The 24,042-nt window shown below is 43.1% G+C and overlaps 1 protein-coding gene and 3 long non-coding RNA genes across 9 annotated transcripts; 1 reads left to right on the top strand and 3 right to left on the bottom strand.

Annotated features, from left to right (window-relative positions):
- Nucleotides 1–4,159: 4,159 nt before the first annotated feature.
- Nucleotides 4,160–8,432, top strand: LOC127296545 (ABC transporter G family member 3). The gene is made up of 11 exons (XM_051326654.1): nt 4,160–4,815; nt 4,915–4,994; nt 5,166–5,452; nt 5,709–5,880; nt 6,310–6,423; nt 6,542–6,670; nt 6,840–7,031; nt 7,138–7,224; nt 7,443–7,715; nt 7,797–7,904; nt 7,977–8,432. The coding sequence occupies exons 1-11, from the start codon at nt 4,374–4,376 to the stop codon at nt 8,235–8,237; spliced, it is 2,145 nt and encodes a 714-aa protein (XP_051182614.1). The 5' UTR covers nt 4,160–4,373; the 3' UTR covers nt 8,238–8,432.
- A 1,067-nt stretch (nt 8,433–9,499) lies between these two features.
- On the bottom strand, nt 9,500–12,594 carry LOC127296543 (uncharacterized). 2 transcript variants are annotated; one of them, XR_007848532.2, is made up of 5 exons: nt 12,368–12,594; nt 11,285–11,321; nt 10,989–11,099; nt 9,890–10,448; nt 9,500–9,815 (listed from the first exon to the last, which is right to left on the bottom strand). It is a non-coding gene; the product is annotated as an uncharacterized lncRNA (long non-coding RNA). The 2 variants fall into 2 exon arrangements; XR_007848533.2 differs by having other exon boundaries at nt 9,500–9,812.
- Nucleotides 12,595–14,491: 1,897 nt separating this feature from the next.
- LOC127296544 (uncharacterized) lies at nt 14,492–17,619 on the bottom strand. 4 transcript variants are annotated; one of them, XR_007848535.2, is made up of 5 exons: nt 17,323–17,619; nt 16,211–16,246; nt 15,979–16,090; nt 14,878–15,454; nt 14,492–14,803 (listed from the first exon to the last, which is right to left on the bottom strand). It is a non-coding gene; the product is annotated as an uncharacterized lncRNA (long non-coding RNA). The 4 variants fall into 4 exon arrangements; XR_011743890.1 differs by having other exon boundaries at nt 17,378–17,618; XR_007848536.2 differs by lacking the exon at nt 15,979–16,090 and having other exon boundaries at nt 17,323–17,597.
- A 1,060-nt stretch (nt 17,620–18,679) lies between these two features.
- On the bottom strand, nt 18,680–23,318 carry LOC127296542 (uncharacterized). 2 transcript variants are annotated; one of them, XR_007848530.2, is made up of 4 exons: nt 21,827–23,318; nt 20,767–21,136; nt 20,528–20,590; nt 18,680–18,984 (listed from the first exon to the last, which is right to left on the bottom strand). It is a non-coding gene; the product is annotated as an uncharacterized lncRNA (long non-coding RNA). The 2 variants fall into 2 exon arrangements; XR_007848529.2 differs by having other exon boundaries at nt 20,767–23,318.
- Between the last annotated feature and the right edge of the window lie 724 nt (nt 23,319–24,042).

Here is a 24,042-nt window from a genome sequence, read left to right as displayed (position 1 = left end):
AGCTCAACACATCAGACTATCATCACATCAACTTAGACCATATCTTGAATTTTTCTCTTGAAATCAAACTCTCAAGATCTTGATCATATTATATTCTTATCTTCAAATAGATGATCTTGATGCCAATACTCAAGATATATCATTATCTTCATGACATCCATACTTGAATCCAACACTTGGAATACAAGCTTACCCGTGGAACATTTCTTCATATAAACTCAATAAAAATATTAGTCTATAGGAATTGTCATTAATTATGAAAACCACACATAGGGGCAATATACCCTTATAACACCCAATACATGGAGCCGCTCCCGTGGGTGTCGGTGTTCCTCCCGAGAGGCCTACATTTAGGACGACGCCATCCGGAAGACGACGACGTGGAGTACGAGCCAATGGAGGAGGCGGATCGAACAGGGGAGGAGGCTGTCGCGCGCTCCATGTCCATCTCAAAGGCCGTGGTGCGCGCCAAGTGGATTGGCCCCATGGAGGCCATCCACATCTCGCAGCAGGCCACGGAGGCGCCGACACCGCTCGCAGCGAAGCAGCTACTACTGCCTCCTCTGGCGGCCAATGTGTGGCCGCCGCTGTAGGTTTTCATCGACTTCGGTGAGGAGGACTAAAAGCTGGCGGCGCCAGCGAGAAGGACCACATGCCTGCACACTATTATTTGTTTTCCTTTTTTCCTGCCAACTCTGAACTTTTGGGCCCACTTCTAGGCCCTATATATTATGTAAATTATGTTTATATATGTTTTCTGCGTCGATTTTTTTGCAGTTTGAGGTTGTTGTGGCCGCTGGCCTATTCGGGGACCGGTATAAATGAACCATTGTAGATACTATTAGGATCTTAAATGATGTCCATTGTTGGGGTTGCCTGTGGGAAAGCAGGACCGAAGCATCATCCTCTTGGGTGGACCATCGAAGTGCCAAATGCCACACTTTTTTTTGCGAAAATTCCACCGTTCTATTAAAAATCATCAACATAAGTACAAAGATGCCTAAAAGTAATAAAAATTACAAATATTTCATTGGACCACTTGCGACGACTACAAACACTAGCGCAAGCCGAAGGCGCGCCGCCATCCTCGCCCCTCCATCACCGGAGCCAGGCAAAATTTGTCGTAGTAGAGCTTGTTGTAGTAGGCAGACGGGAAGTTGTCGTGCTAAGGCCCCAAAGGACCATCGCACTAGAGCAGCAACCACCGCCAATGATGACAATCATAGATCGAAAGAGAGTGACCTAAAACCACACAATCAAACACGAAAGACGACTGGATCACGAGAGAACCGCCGGACACACAACTCAACATGCCCTCCGTCGGTGCTAGATGCACCACCAGAGTGAGGATAGCACGGGGAGAAACTTATTTTGATTCAGAAAGTAGCCGTTGTTTTATCACCTCTCAACATCTCGAAGAAGACACCGAAAATAAACTAAACGAAGAGCTGAAACCTTCCTGCCGACGAGAGGGCACGGTTCGCGACGTCTCCAAAACCCAGGAGGCTACCCGAGGCGGAGCGGACCAGAGGCCAAATGACACACTTTGACCTTTTGGTCTTAGCACACCTTGCAATGCAATGCTTATATAGTAAGTTAATAAGACTTGATCCGCTGGCTGTTGGAGCACGGATGAAACGTACTGCACACATGTGTGTGTCATGGAGATCTGCGCCGCACACATGTGGCTGATTATTTACTAAACTTGATTGAATCTAGCTGATCCTACAGTTTATTACAATGTTTGTCTGAATCCAGAAGGATCAGGTAAGCTTTAAATATTGACTGATATTGGTACTCAAGGGTTGTATTGTTGTTCGAGCACACGTGACCTAGTACTATAGTATCTTGAAGAGATTGGCCAACACAGATTACAGAGCATAGCCATCAACGACGTTGAAGTGAAACTGATGCAGGCAGCATCAATGTGAGTTGTGTCCTTCAGGAGGAAATGCATGGCATCATTGGTGTTGGGTGCACGGGGAGTAGTAGTTCATGGTATGAAACTGCAAACATGAGTAGTAGTAGTAAGCATCCCCACTCGTTGGCGCTCCCCACGCCCAAATCCGGCGAAATTTTCGTCCGGATTGGATGAAGATTTGGCGTGGGGAGCGCCGAAGTTCCAGCCGTCCCCCCGGCAGGAAACCCCCAACCTCGACCATTTGACATATTTCAAACAAATTCAACATAAAATTTAACAAGTTCGGCAAACAAGAGTACGAAAATTGCTGAAACAAATTCGGCGATAATCAGTACAATGTTTAACAAGTGCTGAAACAAATGAAGCACACAATTTCACAATTTTTCAAACAAATTAAGACAGACTAGTTGGCGTCGGCGCTGCCATCTCTTCTTGCATAAGCTCGACGAACATCTGCTCCTCCTCTTCGTCCGAGTCCATGGCCGGCGAGGCAAATGGACGAACACCTGACGGGCGTGGTCGAGGCAACCCGAGCCGCGAGCGACGAGGAGCAAGCAGGCCGGAAAACAGGCCGGCGGAAGAGCAGCCAGATAGGCCGTCGTCCAAAGACGGCGGAATATAGGCAGGTGGGGAAGGAGGGGCGGCGGAATCTGGGCAACAAGCCGGCGGGGTGGTGCCGGCGGCGAGAGAGATACGAGGGGTGGGGGAGATTTTGAGCGACGTGGCGGTGGGGTTCGTGCGTCGAGTCACCGACAGATCAGGCCCTTCCCCGCTTTTCACTCGTCCGGAGTCCCGAACGCTCCCCGGGGGGCCGGGGGTGGCGTGGGCTCGCCGGATGGATGAAGGGCCAAATTCGGACGAAAACGAGGAACCGGGGGCGCGACTGGGCCGAATTACGCCGTCCGGATGGAAAAAACGCTCGCCGGGGGCCTCGACGGGGGCACGAGTGGAGATGCTCTAACCAGTACATGTAAAAGTCATTCCCAAGAAGAATTGCTAACTTGCCAGTAGCTGGAATCTCCAACTAGCTTGTATCTGAAGGAAGGGGTGGAGAAAAAAGAAGGCTCGTTTGTTCGATCCTTTCTCTTTTTGCCACCCCCCATGTCTGTCTATTTTACAACAGTGGTTTGGACATTTGGAGATAAATTCTTTGCTCTGTTACTTAGTCTAACGAAATTCTTTGTTATTACTACTACTACTACTAATCAGGAACTATCTTCTTAATTGTTTTTGTTTTCTGCGAGCTAGCCTGTCTGTCCATCGTCGACTCGTCGTCTTCCTCGTTCCTCGTGACGACGCTACAGTACTCCTCTTCTGCTCGAGTCCCTAGGCAAGCCGGGCTTCCGTGTCTATGCGAAGTGAGCCATCCCCTCTCGTTCCCACTCTGCTCTGCCGCTGCAGCACAGCATCTTTCTCTTCCGGGGAGAGCAGCAGCAGCACTCCATTAAAGCAGCACTTCTGCTCCGGTGCTCCACCCCAAGTCAAAACTTAAGTCTGTGAAACACAAGGACGGCTAAGATCCTCCGATACCCCTTCGGACTGGAGGGCATGATGGTAATCTCGTACTCTATATGGTGTACATAGAACCCACAAGAAAGCCTGTACATCCTGGTCACACAGTACGCGTATGCATACGCGATGTATACGTATGTGCTCGCTCCGTCTCCACCTGCACGTGTGCGCTGACGAGGGCGAGACCGAAACATCACGGAACTGGATACGATCGGGTATGGAAACCCTAGCAAGGAAGAGACCGAGAGCAGCCGGTGGTGATTGGATCCTGGTGGATCTGGAGCGGCGACGTGATCACTGAGTATCGCGACGAGTAGCGAGGAGCAGCCGTTGCGGAACCGATCCGTGCCGGCGGAGAGGCTGTGTACGGCGGCGTCCCGATGCGTGCCGATGACTGCGTACGTCGACGGCATCGATCGGATCCTGGCCGCCAAGGAGAAGAGATTCATCCGTGACTGTTCCAAAATTATGGAAGACGTGGGTCGAGAATGACGGAACTGGATCATCAGGTAGGGGCGTGCAGTTTTTTTTTTTGACGTAGAGTACACATACGGTATGCATACACAATTACACATAGGTATACGGGGCTTGGATTTGGGTTTTAACGGGCCAAAGAAAAAAAAACTGGCGGGGCAAAATTACCCCTTCAAACTTGGGGTTAGGGGGGAGCACTGAAGTAGGGCTCTTTTTTTTTTTTTTTTTGAGATCGAAGTAGGGCTCTTAAAGCAGCTCCGAACGCTCAAGAAAAATCGTTTCTTTCCTTTAGACAAAGAAAAAGAAACCACCAAAAGCGGAAAAGCCACAGCGGCAATGGCGCCGGCGTCCTAGAGACAGAGCAAAGCGGAGCAAAGTTTCTGCTCCCACAGTCTCTCACCTATCCACTCTCTCTCGCTATCTTGTTCGCCGGCCGGGAGCCGATTAATCCTTGGTTCGCGCGACAATGGAGGCGCCGTCGTCGTCGGACCAGTACCGCAGCTCCTCGTCCTCCGCGGGCAGCCCCTCCGCCGCCGCGGCTGCCGGGCGCAGGTACTACTTCCCCAGGCCTGGCCGGCCAATCTCCTTCGAGGACTCCCCGGACTGGGGGGACGACATCACCGCCGCCGGTCCCCACACCCTCACCTCCGCCTCCCTCGCCAGCAGCTCCTACCCGTCACCATCCCCCTCCCTCCCCGAGCCTCCCGCCCCCGCCTTCAGGGAGAGGAAGGTGGCCGGCGCCGCCCTCGTCTGGAAGGAGCTTACCGTCTCCGTCCGGGATGGCGGGCGCCGCTACTGCTCCGGCCGCGCCGTGAAGGGCTCCAGCGGCTACGCGCTGCCCGGCACGCTCACCGTCGTCATGGGCCCCGCCCGCTCCGGCAAATCTACCCTCCTCAGAGCCATCGCAGGTTACCCACTCCTACTGATTGATTCACCTCGAGCTTCTGTAGTTCTGTTACTGAATATTAATTGATAGCTCTCACTGTCTCACACGCTCACTCACTCAGGGAGGCTACGCGGCGCCGAGCGGATGTATGGTGAGGTTTTCATCAATGGCGTCAAGTCACCCTTACCATATGGATCATACGTAAGCTCGTCCTCAAGTCTACTGTGATTCATTGCCCAACATATTGGCCAAATGTCATTGCTTGGTGCTTTAGCACATGTATCACACTTCGTCAGTGATGGCTTTCATCAGTTTTTCATATGTTTACATTGCTGAAAACTGATGCGCTACTGTTGTTGGAGCACTTTGTAGGGGTATGTCGATCGGGATGATGTGCTAATTGAGTCTCTCACAGTACGGGAGATGTTGTACTACTCGGCGCTCTTGCAGCTTCCTGACGTCTTCTCTTCGAAGAAGGCCGCCGTGGACGACGCAATTGCGGCGATGTCACTGGGTGACTATGCTGACAAACTCATTGGTGGGCATTGTTTTGCGAAGAGGCTTCCGACTGGTGAGAGGCGGCGGGTCAGCATTGCGAGAGAGCTTGTGATGAGGCCACATGTTTTGTTTATCGATGAGCCTCTGTATCACCTTGACAGGTTTGTTTCTCCTCTCTATACATAGTTATATTTACCTCTTCAGATTCTTACTGAAAAATAGTACCTGCTGCTCATGTGTCCGCTAGTGAGGAAAAGTATATGTTTAAGCTTATACTACTATTTCGGTCTACTAAGCATGACATAGTATGGCATTAGTGCAGTCTTGTCACAAGATTTTTTTCCCATGGTATAGCAATACCTGTAGATTAAAGCACTTGCATTTATGTGACTTCTCCTTTTGTTTCTTTTGATGCAGTGTTTCTGCACTCCTCTTGATGGTAACACTGAAGAAACTTGCAAGCACGGGGTGCACTGTCATCTTCACAATGTATCAAAGCAGCACTGAAGTTTTTGGACTTTTCGATCGGATTTGCTTGCTTTCAAATGGGAATACCCTCTTTTTTGGCGAAACACTGGCTTGCCTGCAGGTGAATAGGCTAATCTTTTATTTATTACTTTAGTGAAACGATGGTATCCAATTACGTGGACAGATTTAACTTCCTGAATGTTTTTAGTTACATGCAAGGGTCATCTAAGCTACTTTCAAATAACATGATATGCTAATTGAGTGAGATGCTATTTGCTTAATTTCACTGAATCACCGATGTCTGTGTCCAAGTTGCATTGATACAAACTAATAAGCCCACGGAAAGTAGTATTGACACAAGATATTCCATAAAAAAACTATATATTACTGAGAGCAGTTTCTACTTTCTTATATGATCCGTATTATATAGCACTCATGTTCAATTGTCCTATAGTCACTTTCTTTCTTCCTGCTGTTGATGACCCTGTTTTTTCAATACCTCATTGTATGGCTTTCTGTACTCTTCTTACTTGGCCTTTTTCTATTGTAGCACTTCTCAAACGCTGGGTTTCCATGTCCAATCATGCAAAGTCCAACTGACCACTTCTTGCGGGCAATCAATACCGACTTCGACAGAATCATAGCCATGTGCAAAAATCTGCAGGTATCTTTTGATTTTATTGTAACATAAATTTTGATTTTTTCCTTCAGTCTTTATACTCAACTCCATGGAGATATGTACCTTTATTGTAAGAGATTAAAACCTCTGTAGCTATTTACAGGATGATCAAGGGGATTTCTCATCAGTGAGCATGGATACTGCTGTGGCAATCCGGACACTAGAAGCAACTTACAAATCATCGGCTGAATCTGCGTCTGTTGAATCAATGATTGCGAAATTGACTGAGAAGGTATTACTGTCCTACACCCTTGAATAATATCTGAGAAATCCATGTTAAATTGTTATTTGCATATTGCATATACTACCCTCATAAAACTTGTTGCATATACATGTCCCTTCAAAAAGCATGGCTTTACATCTATCAAGCCTCTCATTTTTTTCTACATGTTGTGATGCAGGAAGGTCCTTACTTGAAAGCTAAAGGCAGAGCTAGTGATGCAGCAAGAGTTGGGATTCTCACTTGGAGATCATTGATAATCATGTCAAGAGACTGGAAGTACTTCTGGAGCAGACTTGTCTTGTATATGCTTCTTGCCCTGTCAATCGGCACAATGTTTATCAACATTGGCCATTCATTGTCATCTGTAGTGGTTAGTACAACTGCCTTATAACGTTTCAACTTACTGGCTGTTTTTATTTTTCGAGCAATTTTACTAAATCTATGACTTGATGCTTGAGATTGCTTTGTTTTGACAGGTTCGGGTTTCTTCAATTTTTGTGTTTGTTTCATTTGTCATCCTTCTAAGTGTTTGTGGAGTACCTGCTCATATCGATGAAGTCAAGGTCAGTTTTTTAAGTCTTTAAAATGGAATTGCAACATTGTGGCCACTGCCTTCTGAATAGTTCTTATTTTTTCAACCAATGCAATTGTAGTTTATCGCTGAATGATGTACTCAAATTCAATGTAGAATATGTTGTTTCGAAAAACATTAAACACCAAAATCATATAAAATATCAAGTATGATGCATAATATACTAACATAGTGTTTCCTCCTATGCAGATATATTCCCATGAGGATGCAAATCAGCATTCTGGGACATCGGTTTTCCTACTAGGCCACTTCCTATCGAGCATCCCTTTCCTATTTCTGCTGTCCATCTCGTCCTCGTTGGTTTTCTACTTTCTGATAGGCCTCAGGAATGAGTTCAACTTCCTAATGTACTTCATAATCACCATCTTCATGTGCCTGCTGGCGAATGAAGCGCTTATGATGATTGTCGCGTACATCTGGCTTGAAACTTATAAGTGCACCTTAACCCTCATTTGCTTATATGTAAGTTCACATCCTTCTCTTCTTTCAAGTAGGCCAATATTGAATGGATCAACATTAAGTAACCATGACAAACTGATTCAGGTTATCATGATGCTGGTGGCTGGATATTTCCGGATCCGAGAAGCAATACCTTCTCCCGTGTGGAACTACCCGCTGTCCTACATGTCGCTCCACACGTATGCTGTCCAGGTAAGTAGCTTATGTTCTTCTTGGGTCGTCTGGTGTCCGCATGATCTGGCATGCTAACGAGCAATGCTGCAGGGCTTGGTCGAGAACGAGTATGTCGGTACGTCGTTCGCGGTCGGCGCAACAAGGACGATCCCTGGAGTGCAGGCCGTCCGAGGCTCGTATGACATCTCGTCGTCGACAGGCGCCAAGTGGGTGAACCTCCTCGTTCTGCTCCTGATGGCGGTCGGGTACCGCGTCGTCCTGTACGTCTTGCTCCGTCTAGATGTAAGGAGACATGTGAGGCTTGGCAGAGTGAGTTGGCCTACCATCCATACTGGTGCAGCTCCAAAATGAGCCGTTAGAAGCTCTTTTTTTTTGGGGGGGTGATGTTTGGCTATTCCATATGCATGTATGTATGCACCTTTGATTCCTTCGTAGGTAGGCATGGAAAGAAGAAAGAAGAACTGGATTACTAGAAGGACAGTTATGTGTAACACAGATAAATACTGAACACGTGAAACCGTTTAGTATTGAAGAGTATTCATCAAATGCCTTAGCTGTGAGCACTTAAGGGACCCTTTGATTTGAAGGATTTGCCTAGGAATTTTCCTGAATTCAAGCTTAGAAATGTTTCCTATGGTGGTTGTTTGATTCATAGGATTAAATCCCATGGGAATATTTTCTGAGAAATCTTGTGCACTAGACTTCATAGGAAACCTAACATCCACTTCCAACATCTTTTTCATATTCCTTTGTTCCTGCTTGTATCAAAATGTAGGATGACACGGAGTCAAACAAATTTTAGTGGATATGAACTTCTGTAGAATTAGAGTGGCCTTCACACTGCAATCATGCGCCTTTCCTGTTCTTGCATTTTTAAAGTCTCTGAAGCAAAGACCGAGCTCATATATCATCAAATGCCTCATGGTACGTAGGTTTCTCTAATTAGTAACCTCAAACCCAGAAAACATCAATGTGTTAACTAGTACTTTAGAGCACATTTTGGAGGAGTTGATCAAGGTATCAAACACTACTCCTGTCAGATTACGGGGAGTATTAGAATTGGAGAACTGGTGCCATCCATTCGATGTCTATTGCCTAGATCCGTAGGAGGCACCATGTACATATACCCTAGTCATCAATAAGAAATCATGAACCCATGGCCATAGAGCCTTCTCCTCTGGATAAACAAACAAACAGTAGCAAACATTCCATCCCAAAAATCAACTGACGGAAGCTTTGCCGCTCTCACCGGCAAACAAAGATGGAATGAGTAGCAATAGTGACCAACGAAATAGCAGCTTGCCACAACGGCATTGACAAGGTCACGAATCACGATCATGAGAGTAGTTCACTTCGGTAGAGTTTGAGGCTGTGTGTAAGTGAGAACATATAGTCAGCAGCAACCTTAACCCATTTCGGAAAAAAAAAAGCAGCAACCTTAACCCTTTGGGCGCTGACTGACCATCTGGCATTTTTCTACCTATGAAAATGATACATATTTCCAAGACATATTCTTGAAAATTCTGCAAGCCGGCTACTAGCATATCCTAAAACGTCAAACAAGGGGTCACATACAACTAGTTCCGCTCGTATCGATTACAGGGAGCATGTGATGAATCACTCAGCACGTGAAATTATTTAGCAACGGAGAGTATTGATCAAATTCATTAACCAGCACTTCAGAGCTAATACATCATCAAAAGCATCATGGTAAGTGCCTCTAATTAGTAACCTGGAGCTCAGAAATCATCAGCGAGTTAACTAGCACTTGAGAGCTCGAACCCCTCACACCAAGTTGATCAACATACTACAGGCAAATTCAACATTAAACATATCTCATAATGGAACTACCCAAGCTTAGGTGGAAACCTCAAACACCAAGGATCAGTTGCAACGAAGCCACCACCAGACACTCCTTCAGCTACCCTGCTGCAAAACCCGATGCTGTTAGATAATTCAACAGTAAATCAAATAGGTTGAACAGTAGATGTCAGTAGACGTACTTAGTATTTAAGACCGCCTTTTTCTCTTCGAGCTCTCCCCCTCAGTCTTGGAACTTGGTGTTTCAAGGTCACTCAAATATTTCTTGCACTCATGCACATTTGCAGGCATTTTATGACCCTTTGGGAGGGTTTTACATATTATATCCAGCAGGTGATCAAATGATTCATCTGAAATCTTGAATTTTGATTTAAATTCCATCAATTCTTTAACGGTGGATATACGCGAGACTTCAGTTTGACTATGAAGGGGCTCCTCTGTTCTGGTAGAACGAACTGCAGGAGGCTCTCCATGTTCAGTCCATCTAGTATAGCCTAGCATGAAACCCCATTTCAAAAGGTGGGATCTCACCAGCGGTCGCTTGTGCATAATTCTGTTGCAGCACTCGTCACATGGGCACTTCACACCTAGCTGGTTGGCGTTAGGCATAATCTGGAAAGCGCGATCGAGAAATGCATCTGTGTTGCGCACCCACTCAGCAGAATGGCGCCCATGTTCGCTCCACCCACTGTGCATCCAACCACGTTGCTCTTCCTCAGACATGTTGAGCTAGTCAGAAAACTGAAACCAGAATGCACACGTCACAGTCAATTTCCCCAAAAGAGATTTTTCAGAAGAGTATAAGATTGCAAAAATGAAAGGAAACAACCAACTATCTTCAGTTTGTTAAATCACATAGCAATGAAATCAATGGCAGGTTTCTAAAAAAGCAAAACAAGGGAGGTCCCAGACAATATCTTAAGTGTAACACCATGATATATTATCTCCAGTCATGCACTAGAAAAATAATACATCATTGCATCTAGCTAAAACGAGATTGTTGCTGCAAACACTACACCACAGTAGTAGAGCTTTGCAGAAAGAAGCAACTGAGACAACTGACATTTTATCCATGATGCACCCAGCACCCTTAATACTACTATTATACTTCTGAAGTATTCAAATTCGATAAGCGTGTGATTAGCATTCGCTTTTGAATAAAGGAAGCACCACTCATAAGTCACACAAATAGACAAATTAAAACCTTATATATCACACAGCAACTAGTTCAAAGATATGAGAGCAGCGAACACTTCAGATCATCTGAGAGAACAAGCTTACCCCAAAGTAGGAAGGCTTGGGCTCTATGATTGCTCCAGAGAAGTGGAAAAATATTTGGATGTCTCGGGCTCAGAGCTTACTAGCAAGTTAGCTAGTAGCTAACAATGTTGGCTGCAAACCAAGAAGGGCAGGTGCTGTCAGTATACAAGGGTCCAAACAAACTTGGCTCGAAAAAGGATTTTCTAATGCACAACACCTATCCAGACAAGAAAGTGCAAAAAATAGGTAAAAGCCTCTTGTAGATGCTTGCCTGATCAAATATTGTACCAAATAATACATGTATAAAAAGCACAAACCTGAGCAGAAAATTACTTCACAGCCACTACCATGGACCTGCAAGTTCACAAATGAAGGATGCATTAGAGCCACAAATACATCCGATCCAAGTATATGAAGTAAAACTGATGTGAGTGCAATTTAAATTTGACAAACATAATGTGATTAGATCTTTTAAGCATACTGGTAAGATACCCATGCTACGCTACGGTACAAAAAAAAATGATGTGAAACGTGGTTTAGTTATATATCAAATTCATTCATTTTGATGCCTCCATTTACCGGGGGCAATAGTAGATGAGCAAGGCTTGAAAAGGAGTGAACGGACGACCCCAACTAAGTATAAGTACCAGGAAAGCTTACCTTTAGATTTCATATAGCACATAAACAATAGTTTACTAACAATGATCTAAAACCAGTTTTTTCTCTTTTGACAGAGCAATTTGCAGAGATCTAGTAGTCAATCGCACCATCATTATGCGATGTTAGTGATGAATACAATTTTACATTACCTTACTTTGAAGAAAGGAGTACAAAAATGTTGGTAGAATTATGCACATGTCAACAATCTAAACACCTGCCATCATAGGCATGGATGTTGAGAGAACAAAAGGTAGGCATAATACAGAGAGAACGGTAGGATCTCACATGCTTAAAACTATGACACATTTTTCTTTTCTATCGAATGCTACCCAACTGAATAACATTAAAACTCAGCTCCTCTGCAAACTCTAACGATGCAGGACTCAGATCTAACCTCGACATGGGTACTTCATGAACAGAAACATAATCAGACACACAGAAATATCTAGTCAGGCTCAACCACCACCGGGGAATCAGCCGTGCCATAACCCAGGGGCGGATATAGGCACGGGGCAACTAAATCTACAGCTGTTTTGTCTAATTTTCGGTTCATAACCGCATGGCCCGAAGCTTCGAATCTGTAAAAATGGATAATCACCTGTCTTCTACTCAACGTAGCTCCTTTGGCCCTAGGGTTTGGAAGATCCTAACTCCGCCACATAGCCTGCCGAGAGAAATACTTCCTATCTGGAGCCGTGAACCCAAGACTAAAATACAGATCTGTGAGGAAGAAAAGGAACCTGGGCAAAATCGCAGAAAATCTGGAGGAGGGGGTTAACTAGGTTCTTGGCTGGGAGAGGTGGCGAAGCGTGTATACTCGCGGTGGTCGGAGGAGGCAGCGGCGGACAGGGCAGCGTCGGCGGAGGCTTGCTGGAGGCAGCGGCGCGGCGGAGGGCAGGAATGGTTGGCGTGAATGCGACGGGGGGCTAGGTGCCTAGGTGACGTTGGGGAAATGAGATGCCGATAGAGCTTTTATGGAGGGCAAGTGAAATTAGCGCGGGCGCCCAGCTCAAAACGTCTCGCGCTATATCGCGGCTAAGCTTCACTTGGGCATCAAAATGAACGATGTGGTTGGTCCATATTTTCAGACTGCAATGGGACTCAGCTGTCCAATGCTACCAATTGAAATAACAATTAATATGCTGGATTATAACTCAACTCCTCAGGTGGAAAACATTGTCAAATAACTTGCCCTAAACTTTGGCATTAACAAAAACAATTTCAACTTATATCTATCGTATACTCAGAATCTTGAGGAATAAATCGATGGTCTAGAACACACACACCCATGTGTGTGCGCACAAAATCCACTCTCTTAACAAAAAACAATTTTAACTTATATCTTTTTTTATAGAACTACTGTGATATACATAATATTTTTATACTTAACACTCCTTGGATAGGAAACATTGTCATATAAGTTGCCTAAACTTCTTCATCAACAAAAACATTGTGTGCATATTTTCAGGTTTGATCATTGGAATAGGAGTTGGTAGTGGGACAGGAGCTATTATTCTACTTCTCGTAGCATTCCTCTTGACAAGGAAGCTTAGGCATCAAAGAAAACAAATGTTGAAGCGTAAGTTCCTTGAGCAAAATCGTGGGCGGCTGCTGCGACAATTGGTATCTCAAAGAGCTGACATTGCAGCTAGAATGATTATAACCTTGGAAGAGCTAAAAAAAAGGCGGCAATTTTTTTGATAAAACTTGTGAGCTTGGTGGTGGGGGCATGGTACGGTCTACAAAGGGATTTTATCGGACCTCCATGTCGTTGCCATCAAGAAACCAAAAAAAAAAGTGATTCAAAAGGAGATTGATGAGTTCATCAATGAGGTTGCTATCCTATCACAAATCAATGATAGAAATGTTGTCAAACTATGGTTATTGTCTTGAAACAGAAGTCTCGATGTTGGTCTACGAGTTCATATCCAATGGAACCCTTTTCGATCATTTGCACATCAATGAACCAAATTCATTGTCATGGGATGATCGGTTGCAGATATACGCAGATAGAAACTGAGACAGCCAAGTCAATGGCCTATCTTCACATGATAGTAATATAGTATCAATACCTATTATACATAGATATATCAAGTCTGCTAACGTACTATTGGATGATACTCTAGTAGCAAAGGTAGCAGACTTTGGAGCATCAAGGTACGTTCTCGTTGATAAATCATGTTTAACAACAATGGTGCAAGGCACAAGAGGATATTTGGACCCTATGTACCTCTCCACGGGGAGGATCACGGAGAAAAGTGATGTTTGCAGCTTTTCTTCGGAAGGTGACGGCCTTGTTGGACATTTTGCTACCTTGTTTGCAAAAGGAAATTTGCCACTTATACTAGATCCACAAGTTGTGGACACAAAATTAGGAAAAGTAGTGGAAGAAGTGGCTAAGCTTGCATTGGCATGCATAAAATTAACGAGAGGATCGTCCAACGATGAGAATTGTCGAGTTGACACTGGAAGGTCTTCAAGCATCCAAGAGGCATGTCTTATGTAATGTGGTGGAGGAGGCATCACAGGAGAATGGTGCTGGAATGAGCGTCCTAACTTCTACATGCTTTCCGAATACAAAAGAATCAAGCTGACAATACAGTATGGAAGAAGAGTTTGTTCAATCAGCAAAGTATCCTCAGAAGTTCTATTTATGATTGAGCATTGTAAGTAAGAGGGGAATAATAATGTAGCCCTCCCTTTGTTTATATGGCTTTATTTGTATCATGTGTCCATAGAAGAGTGTACTAACTGTGGTCTGTGGTGTCGCATCCTAGTTAGAACTAGATAACTGGTGTCATCCATTAGGTGTCTATTGCCTGAAGGCACTTGTTTCAGGCACAGGGCATGTGATGAATCACTCGGACATACTGAACACTAAAAGTCATTTAGTACTTAAGAGTATTCATAACACGCGTTAACAAAAATTTAAGAGCTCATACATCATCAAAAGACTCATGGTAGGTGTCTCTAAATAATAACCTGGAGCTCAGACATCTCGATGTGTTAACTAGCACTTAGAGCTCCAATTCATTCACACCGAATTGATCAACAAAAGTACGACACTCAACATATCAACATTATCTCATAATGGAACTGGTCGTCTTTGGTGGAAACCTCCAATACCAGGATCAATTGCAACGAAGCCACCACCAGACAATCCTTCAGCCACCCAGCTGCAAAAAAAGATACTGTTAGATATCTGAACAGTAAATCAAATAGATAGAACAGTAAATCTCAGCATAATTACCGCATCACTTTCGAGGTATACGACCATGTTTTCTCTTTGAGCTTTCCCCCTCAGTCTCATCAGTCTTGATACTTGGTGTTTCAAGGTGACCCAGCAACTTCTTGCACTCTTGCACATTTGCAGGCACTTTATGACCCTCTGGGGCAGCTTCACACACTATAGCCAGGAGGTCGTCGACACATTCATCTGAAAACTTGAATTTTGATTTAAGTTCCATCATTTGTTGAGCGAACGATAGACGTGGGAGTTCAGTTCTACTGTGAAGGGGCTCCTCTGTTCTGGTCGAACTAACAACAGGAGGCTCTCCATGTTCGGTCCATCTATTATAGCATAGCATGAAACCCCGTTCAAAAAGGTGGGATCTCACCATCGGTCGCTTCTGCATAATTCTGTTGCAGCACTGGTCACATGGGCACTTCACACCCAGCTGGTCAGCGTTAGGCATAATCTGGAAAGCATGGTCGAGAAATGCATCTGTGTTGCGCACCCACTCGGCAGAATGGCGCCCATGTTCGCTCCACCCACTGTGCATCCAACCACGTTGCTCTTCCTCAGACATGTTGAGCTAGTCAGAAAACTGAAAGCAGAATGCACACGTCACAGTCTATTCCCTATTTTACAGCAGATTATGAGTTTGCAAAAAGGAAAGGAAACCACAACTGCCTTCAGTTCGTTAAATCACACAGCAATGAAGTCAATGGCAGGCTCTGAATTCATTAAAAAAATCAAAACATGGGAAATCCTGGAGAATATACTGAGTGCACCAGCATTATATGGTATTCCCACTGATGCACTAGAAAAATAATACTATATCATTACAGCTAGCAAAAATAAGAATGTTCCTGCAAATACTGCACCACATTAAGCAACTGAGACAACCACATTTTATCCATGATGCACCTTTACAATATATTTATGAAGTATTTAAATTCGATAAGCATGTGCTTAGCATTAGCTTTGAATAAAATAAGCACCACTCATGAGTCACGCAAATAGAAATAAATACCATATATATCACACAGCAACCAATTGAAAGATATGTGATCAGCAAATACTTCAGATCATCTGAGAGAAGTAAAAGGCTTATCCCAAGGTTCTTACGCCAAGGTAGGAAGGCTTGGGCTCTATGGTTGCTCTAGGGAAGTGGAACAAGATTTGGATGTCTCAGGCTCACAGCTTTACTAGCAAGTTAGCTTCAAGCTAACAATGTCGGCTGCAAACCAAGAAGAGCAGAAAGTGTCGGCATACAAGGGTCCAAACAAACTTGGCTCGAAAAAGGATTTTCCAATGTATGCGCCTATCCAGACAAGAAAGTGCAAAAAATAGCACAAACCTGAGCAGAAAATAACTTCACAGCCACTACAAGGACCTGAAAATTCACAAATGAAGAATCATAAGATAAGAGCCCACAAATACATCGAATCCAAGTATATGAAGTGAAACTGATGTGAATGCAATTTTAAAATTGACAAACAAAGTGTGATATGATCTTTTAAGCATCCTAATAAGACGCTCATGCTACGCTGCCGAACCACAAAACGATGTAAAACGCAGTTTAGTTATGTATGTCAAATTAATTCGCTTTGATGCTTTCATTTACCGGGGGCTGTAGTAGATACAGTAGCTTGCTTCTATGGTTGAACTTGTCTTGGCTAAGACGAGTAAGGCTCTAAAAGGAGTGCGACCACCATATAAGTATGAGCAGGAATGATAATGCTAACCTTCAGCTTTTATATATATAGCACATTAACAACATTTACTGACAATGATCTAAAACCAGCTTTCCGCTTTTGACAGAGCCGTTTGCGGAGATCTAGTATGTTAATCAAACCACCATTATGCCATCATGTTGCAATTCATATGTCAACAATCTAAACACCTGCCACAATAGGCACGCATGTTGAGGAGAGAATTAAAGGTAGCCATAATACACAGAAGATAGAACGATATGAGCTCACAATCTTAAGCCATGAAACGATTATTTTTTCTATCGAATGCTACCCAATTGAAATAACATTAATCTACCTAATTAGATTTAATTACTCTAACAATGTAAGACTCAAATATAACCTCTTCATGTGTAATTCATGAACCAAAACATAATCAGAATTATCTAGTCAGGCTCAAACGACCACCTGGGAAACACCTTGTGCCATAGCCCAGGGGCGGATATAGGCATGGGGCAACTGATTCTACAGCCCTAGGCTTGACAAAATTACTAGTTGCACGTTTGGTCTTTGGTAGTACTTTTTCTAATTTTGGACTGGTAACAGCATATAGCCCCAACCTTCGACTCAAGGTAGCTCCTTTTAGGCTTTTAGCCCTAAGTTTTGGAAGATCCTAACTCCGCCACATGGCGTGCTGAGAGAAGTAATCCTACCTAGAGCCGTAGACCTAGAACTAAAATACTAGGCACAAATTGATCCGTGAGGAAGACAAAAGAACCTGAGCAAAATCGCAGAGAATCTGGAAGGGGGATGAGGAGGAGGAGGGCGTTTACTAGGTTCTTCGCGAGGATTGGTGGCGAAGCGTGTAGATCTGCGGTTATTGGGGGAGGCGGCGGCGGACGGTGTTGTGGCTATGGGTATCAACGTCGGCGGGGGCTGGCTGGCGGCGGGGGCATTGCCTGGGCGTAGGCGGCCGCGAGATGCGTGGACTAGGTTATGGTATATATGGGCAATCGCACTCTGGCACTCGACGGTCTTTTGAGGAAGGGAGTGAGCGGAATTTGCGCGCGCGCACAGCCCAAATTCAGTCTCGCGGCAAAGTTTCACTTTGCATGGAGGGGTAGATCGGTTCCCTCTCCTCTAGTTGGTCTCGCCGGCGCCTCTCGACTCGAGGGGTGAGGAACTCGATTTATGCATGAAGTTTTTAATTAAAGTAGTACTAGTACAAATGCCCGTGCGTTGCCACGGGCTCTCAAATTTCATTTCTCAATGTACATATATAATTCACAACTCACTATGAAAAATTAAAAAAAATTAGAGATATCATGTAATACAACATGATAACACCGAACACAATAACAAAACAACATTGTTTTGCATCTGTGTGGTTCTAGGTTCTAGGTATTTTTCAATAACGGGTAGTTTAATGTCCGTGCGTTGCCACGATTCCACAATTTTTTTGTGCTACACATGTAATACACCTAAAAATTCACGTATAGAAAGAGATATCAGCATAGTATTTTAAAAAGTATTATTTGATAATAAGGTAATGACACATCTAGTTATTTCATTTTCAAGTTTTCAGTGACTGCTAGTATAATTCGATAAGTATACCGCTAAAAATAATGGTTGTCTAAGTCATATGGGAAAATGAGTAAATGATTGAAATGGCCCCTTTTCTAGTGGACATTATAAATAAACTATAAGCTAGTATCTAGGTGAAGTTATCTTTTATCTAAATAATGCAGGTCCACTTCGTGAACTAAAAGGTAGTATCGAATCGGCAGGACAATCTTTCTACCGTGGTCATAAAGTGGCCATGCCCATTTCTAGAACTGAATTCAAATTAATGGACATGATTTTTTTTGCAAGGTGAAACTAAGCACACACATGTAAAGTTTTAATGGTAAAAAAACAAAGCATTTATTCATTAGGTATGTAATAACCACAAGTATATTATAGTACCTAGGTGGTGGAATTTGTATGTACATTCTACGAAAATTTAGTGAAAGTATAATAACATTGTACAAACTCAGTAGGTGCAAGTATTTGATTCAAACTTGAATTTATTGCATCAAAACTCATATTTACAGCATAAGTTAGTAACACGGTCTCATTATGTCCAAACTCAGGAGTTGTAGCCAACTTGTAAATTATCTCAGGTAATATGTGGAGAAAATCTCACTTCAACTATATCCCCATACTTGAGCTTGGTCTGGGGTAAAACAAGTTCTCTATTGACTAAAAGCATCTTCTCATCCATGCCCATTCGTAAACCAGCGCAATCAGCCATGCTCCCATACAATCAGTAGACAATGTCCAGCGCAAAAATGGATACAAACTCATAAAGGAAAGACGAAGGTGAAGCACCATAATAGCATGGTTCTAAGTGCTGCAGCTACTCCACAAGTGTTTTTTCATTGAACATCATCTCATGAAACTGAAAGTAGATGGAACATCAGTCAGTATAATAGAACATCAAACAATGAATATGTGTTTGCACAGTATATATCCACAATAGCTTCATCTTGATCCAGTTCATAGTTCAACAAAGATATTATAATTGGTATGACTTGGCATGAAAAAGGAAATAACAATATGAAGTTAGAAATAACGTATCCCCGTTAAGGAGCTTAGATAAGACCATTGAAATGCCAAAGAGGAAAATCAACCTTTCGATACAATAGAAGGGTGCAAACAAAGACTTTGTTTCTTACCCTACGATATATATAAGCAAAAAATACCAGATCAAGATTAAAAAAAAGGTCATGATGAGAACCATAGGAGACTGAGTTTCTGGAAATTATAGTGCACCATCCAAAAAACGTAGTGATGCTTTGTCTATGGAGGTTCAGACTAATAGGACCGATCAGACAATCCAAGGCATGACCAAATAGCAAACCATATTAGGAGTATACCCAGCATGATGAGCACCTCAGGTAAGGAACACTAAAATAGCAAGTAGGTCAAGCAACAGACAACATAAATGCTATAGGACCTCACACGCATTAGAACCTAACACACAACTTATTCTTATATGTACGGTAGAATGAGGGTATGAGCATCTCCACATAAAACTGTTAGAAACAAAATGTTACAACATCATGATGAATTGTGTAGCTGTTGCTATGATATCATGTAGACATTATGACAACATGTACGCACCATGACAAATTATTGTCAAAACACGAAATTAATTATCCAACAGTGTTTGGTGTTTGTGTAATCCATACAGGATATCAAGTTCAATAATACAAAAATGGCATATCATATGTTATTATTTTGCTTTACCACTTAATTAGTGTGTATCTTTATATTGGGAAAACTGAGCATACATCAGATTGCCCGAAAAACTGCAAAGTATTGTCACTAAGAAACAATGAATCTCTATAAGCTGTAGTAGTGTTTAAGAGCATCAGAGTGAGACTGGCAAGAACATAATCTCTTATTTACGGAAAAAACCTCAAAGAAACATGAATGCCCTTGAACCGAGGATTAAGAAACAAAATTTTATTATACCTATCGTAGGCCAATTCCACCTCCGCAGTTGCCATATGAAATGTTATGAAACAAACTGAAAAATGAAGCATCATGAGTAGAAAAGGCACAATATTCAAGTGTCGAACAAACTAAGCCATGATATAAATTGTGACAGGTTTAGATTCAAGAAACAATGCAGTACATGATATTTAAGTGTAACAAACATCTTCCAGGACCTACGTGTAAGCTGGAAAAAGTTCAAAGAGAAACAAAAAATGGAAAAACTAAGGAGAAAATTACTAAACACAAAAGGAAAGGAGAAAAGTTATCTTCAAACCAAACAAATTAGTCATGCGTCAGTAATCATGGTGCAACATTGCAGTGTACTTGCTGCTGGTACTTATTACTCTCTAAAGAAGGTACATGTTCTTAAAAATCAATTTGACAATATAAGTAAATCTCAATCATCTTAATCAAGCATAGATAAGTAATTCAATGTATACCTGTGTATATATTCTTCTTTGACATGTGTTCCAAAATATTCTTCTCGGAAATCGAAGAGTTCTCTGCAATAAATTGTATGCCCTTAGGATGCTTGACCAAAATACAATTAGAGTTGCAACACTTATATCGACGGAATTAGAACAAGATGAATAGACAAATTAGAACCACATATACATCTGGCATTGCCTAAATAGTGGGATATCACAACAGTAGGTTTGTCCCAGCCTTTTGGGAATACCTGGAAGAAGTGATGTACTTCCTCCAATAGAAAAGTTGAAGTTCAAGTAGGCCGAAAGTTATGTACCTACACAAAATAAATCAGCTCAGTTCCATGTTTTTCTAATACCTCATTCACCTGCCTGGTTAGCAGGGAACCGTCGCCAGAGGAACCTGTGTCATGCCTCGCCACCGCGGCCAGAGGCAGCAGGGAGGGCAAGACCTGATCCAAGGCTTGCCGTCTTGACTCTCGCGGTCTCACCATCTCGCTGGCTTGACTATCGCGGTCTCGCCGGCAACTCCAACTCGTTACCGTAGCTCCTCCGGTGACAAAAACCCGGCCGCCATGCCACCTAAGTGTCGGCCATGCTCGCGCGTGCTTCTTCTTCTCTCTGGAGAATAAGAAGGTACATGGATTCAAACTTCCCTATATTTCAGAAACTTGATCATTATTGCAGAAATGTTGCAATTTTTCTGAAAATAAATTGTGAAGTGAACAAGCTACAGGAATTTTGATCAGCATTTGTGTTCCAACATTTGTCAACATTTGTCTAGGATTACAGTGACCAACATTTGTTGGATTTGATGCCTTTGAAGCTTTTTCACTGTAGGGTGTGAATAGGGTGTGAATAGGCTGTATAGGCTGTACTGACTCTGTGTGTTTATGATTCCTGTTGGTTATACAGTTGACTATGAATTGGATATGTGCTTGGATACTTTTCCAATCCTGGAGAAAGTAGCACTAAATCTCCGGGAACATAATATTCAGCCAAAAATAAAAAATATATGGCAATATAGTGTATTTATTATTGTTTGCATGTTTCTCCAGTAAAAGTTGTTTCCCATGTACCTAAGCATATCATTTATGTTGCAGGATAAATAAATATACTGTTGAGAATAAGACTGGCTAGCTAAATAACTGCCAAGAATATATCACAAATAGCTGGATTCACATTACAAACACAGTAAAATGCATTTCAGACCTTAACATCTTCAATCTCTACAAGACAAATGATGTGGTAGTAAGCTAATGCCAAAACAATAAATTTCAAAATAATTTATTCAAGGTCAGATAGCCAAACCTGTTTTACAAAATAGACAACAACATTGTTATCTGCATAGATTGCTTTTACAAGGCCTACACCAATTGCTTTTACACAGTTCGTTGTCTTCAATAATTAGCATGGCTACAAAGATTGCTATTCAATAAAATATTGAAGTCAAGAAGTCAGGACAACACTACTGCAATTCTTATCACAACATATCCCAGAAGTACAGGAAAGGTTAGTTCATCATCAGTTTAAAATTGGATTGGTTAGAAATAATGGCTGCATGCATCTAACCGATGCAGAGGCAGGGGCTGATCCCCATTTCGAAAATAAAAAATTGGATTGGTTGCCCCATCCGAGCATATCCAAAAGGGGAAACGGTAACTTAAAATTTGGTCAACCAAACATTCTTCTTTAAGTAGAGAACATAATACTCCTCACTTTCTCTTGCATTAGATTAAACTGATTCTTGCATGATACAGTACAGGTAAGATAAAGGAAGAAAAACATCTACTGACGTCCATCACTTCAGTATCCTCCTCACTTTCTCCATCACCAGAACAGGAGCAAACTACTTTTGCAATCCGGGGATGTGTCAATGAGTTGTGCTATAACTTTGATGCATGATTGGCAGGAGAAAAGCTCCCTCCACGGAGCAAAAATTGTCAGCAACTTGCGATACATCTGATCACCGTGGCTTTGTTCGTGAGTATTGATTCACCACTGCGAGCTTGCAATTATTTGAATCCCTGGAGCTATGATTTCACAAAAGTAGGATTCAGTGTATGTATCACCTTACAGTGACACAGAGCAACCCGAAAATTATTTTTGTACATGACCATAGTTTTCTTGCAGATTTTGTTTCAGAACTACTAATAATATTGTTACTGGTCTCTAATGGAGATAATTATTTAGTGGGAGTAATCCCAGTTCTTGGCCGATCTAGAGCGCACAAAATTAGGGAGGAAACAAAAGTGATGGAAACGGGTCCTCATCTCCACAGCAAGAGGGCAGCTGGATGCAGACGAGGTCGCCGGCGGCGACGTGAAAATGGCCCCGGAGCTGGTGGCCGTTTCTAACCAGCAGCAGCAGCAAGCCTGAGCGGTGGCCAGCGGCTTCAGCTCGGGGAAGATGCATATTTTCGGGTGCCTCGGATGCTGACGGCGATGTGGAGGAGGAGGAGGGACGGGGATGGGTACCCGTGGCCTTGCGTTGAAGACCTCCTCCTCGGTCTGGTTTGTGTCGCAGCGGCGGATTTCGCCGACGCGGGGGCAGACTGAGCGGCGTTCCCATGGAGCCACTCCTCCTCGGTCTGGTTTGGCGGCGATGACCCTTCCCTGAGGCACTGGCGCAAGTCGGACGGCCTCCCGCACGTACGGACGCACGAGGAAGGTGGTGGCGCCAGCGCACGTGGTGGAGCGATGGAGTCCGGCGGCGAACGCCCGTGAGGAAGAGAAAGGGATTGCTGGCGGTGGAACCCTAGATCTCGTCTCGCACCAAAGTGAGGTAAAGGATTGTGGGTTAATTCTCCAATTTGCAAGGGACCAAAGTGCAGAATGCACACGACGGGTCGGGAGTGCTGGTTGACGACCAAAAGTTTGACGTATTGAGAGATTGGCAGAATAAGGAACATGTTCCTCCTTTTTAAGTAGTGTAGATTTTTAGAGTTTAATAGTTGTCTTTTTCTTCGTTTCCGTCTCAATGAAGATAACATCGTTTGCAATAAGTGATCTTGAGCTCTTGTTCGACGACGAGATCCTCCTCCTGACGTTAACTGTGGTGTTAGAAGATTACAATTCATTAGGTATGTGCCTTCAGATCTTGTTTTGTCGGATCAATTTTGGATCTTTTCTCAAGATTATCCTCGCAGCATTTGTCTCGGCTGCTACGCCCTCGATAATGGTGATTCATATTCTCGACTCTCCAACGACTCTGACCAAGCTGTTCGATTATTTTTCGCTAGCATATTGGTGTTGGTACTCTTGCCGATGTTGCTTGACTATTATAATGGCTGCACACGTGCACGTAGCCTTGGCATTGCGTCTTAAATTAAAATTATGAGAGAATTTTCATTGGTATTCACATGTCTATGGTTTGGTGTTTATCTTTCTGAAAAGTACATGATTATGTCATTGAAGAAAAAAGAGTTTGAAGACCTTCAAGACTTTTTTTTTACTACTTTATTTTGTAATAGTTGAAATCGGTGTATCTCTATCATATACTATTTTATATGGTATTGATTGGTAAAA

This window comes from Lolium perenne, chromosome 4 (assembly GCF_019359855.2).
Source record: "Lolium perenne isolate Kyuss_39 chromosome 4, Kyuss_2.0, whole genome shotgun sequence".
In the NCBI taxonomy this organism is placed as follows: Eukaryota; Viridiplantae; Streptophyta; class Magnoliopsida; order Poales; family Poaceae; genus Lolium; species Lolium perenne.
The sequence above is the reverse complement of the archived record's forward strand: the minus strand, read 5'-3'. Positions and strand labels throughout refer to the sequence as shown.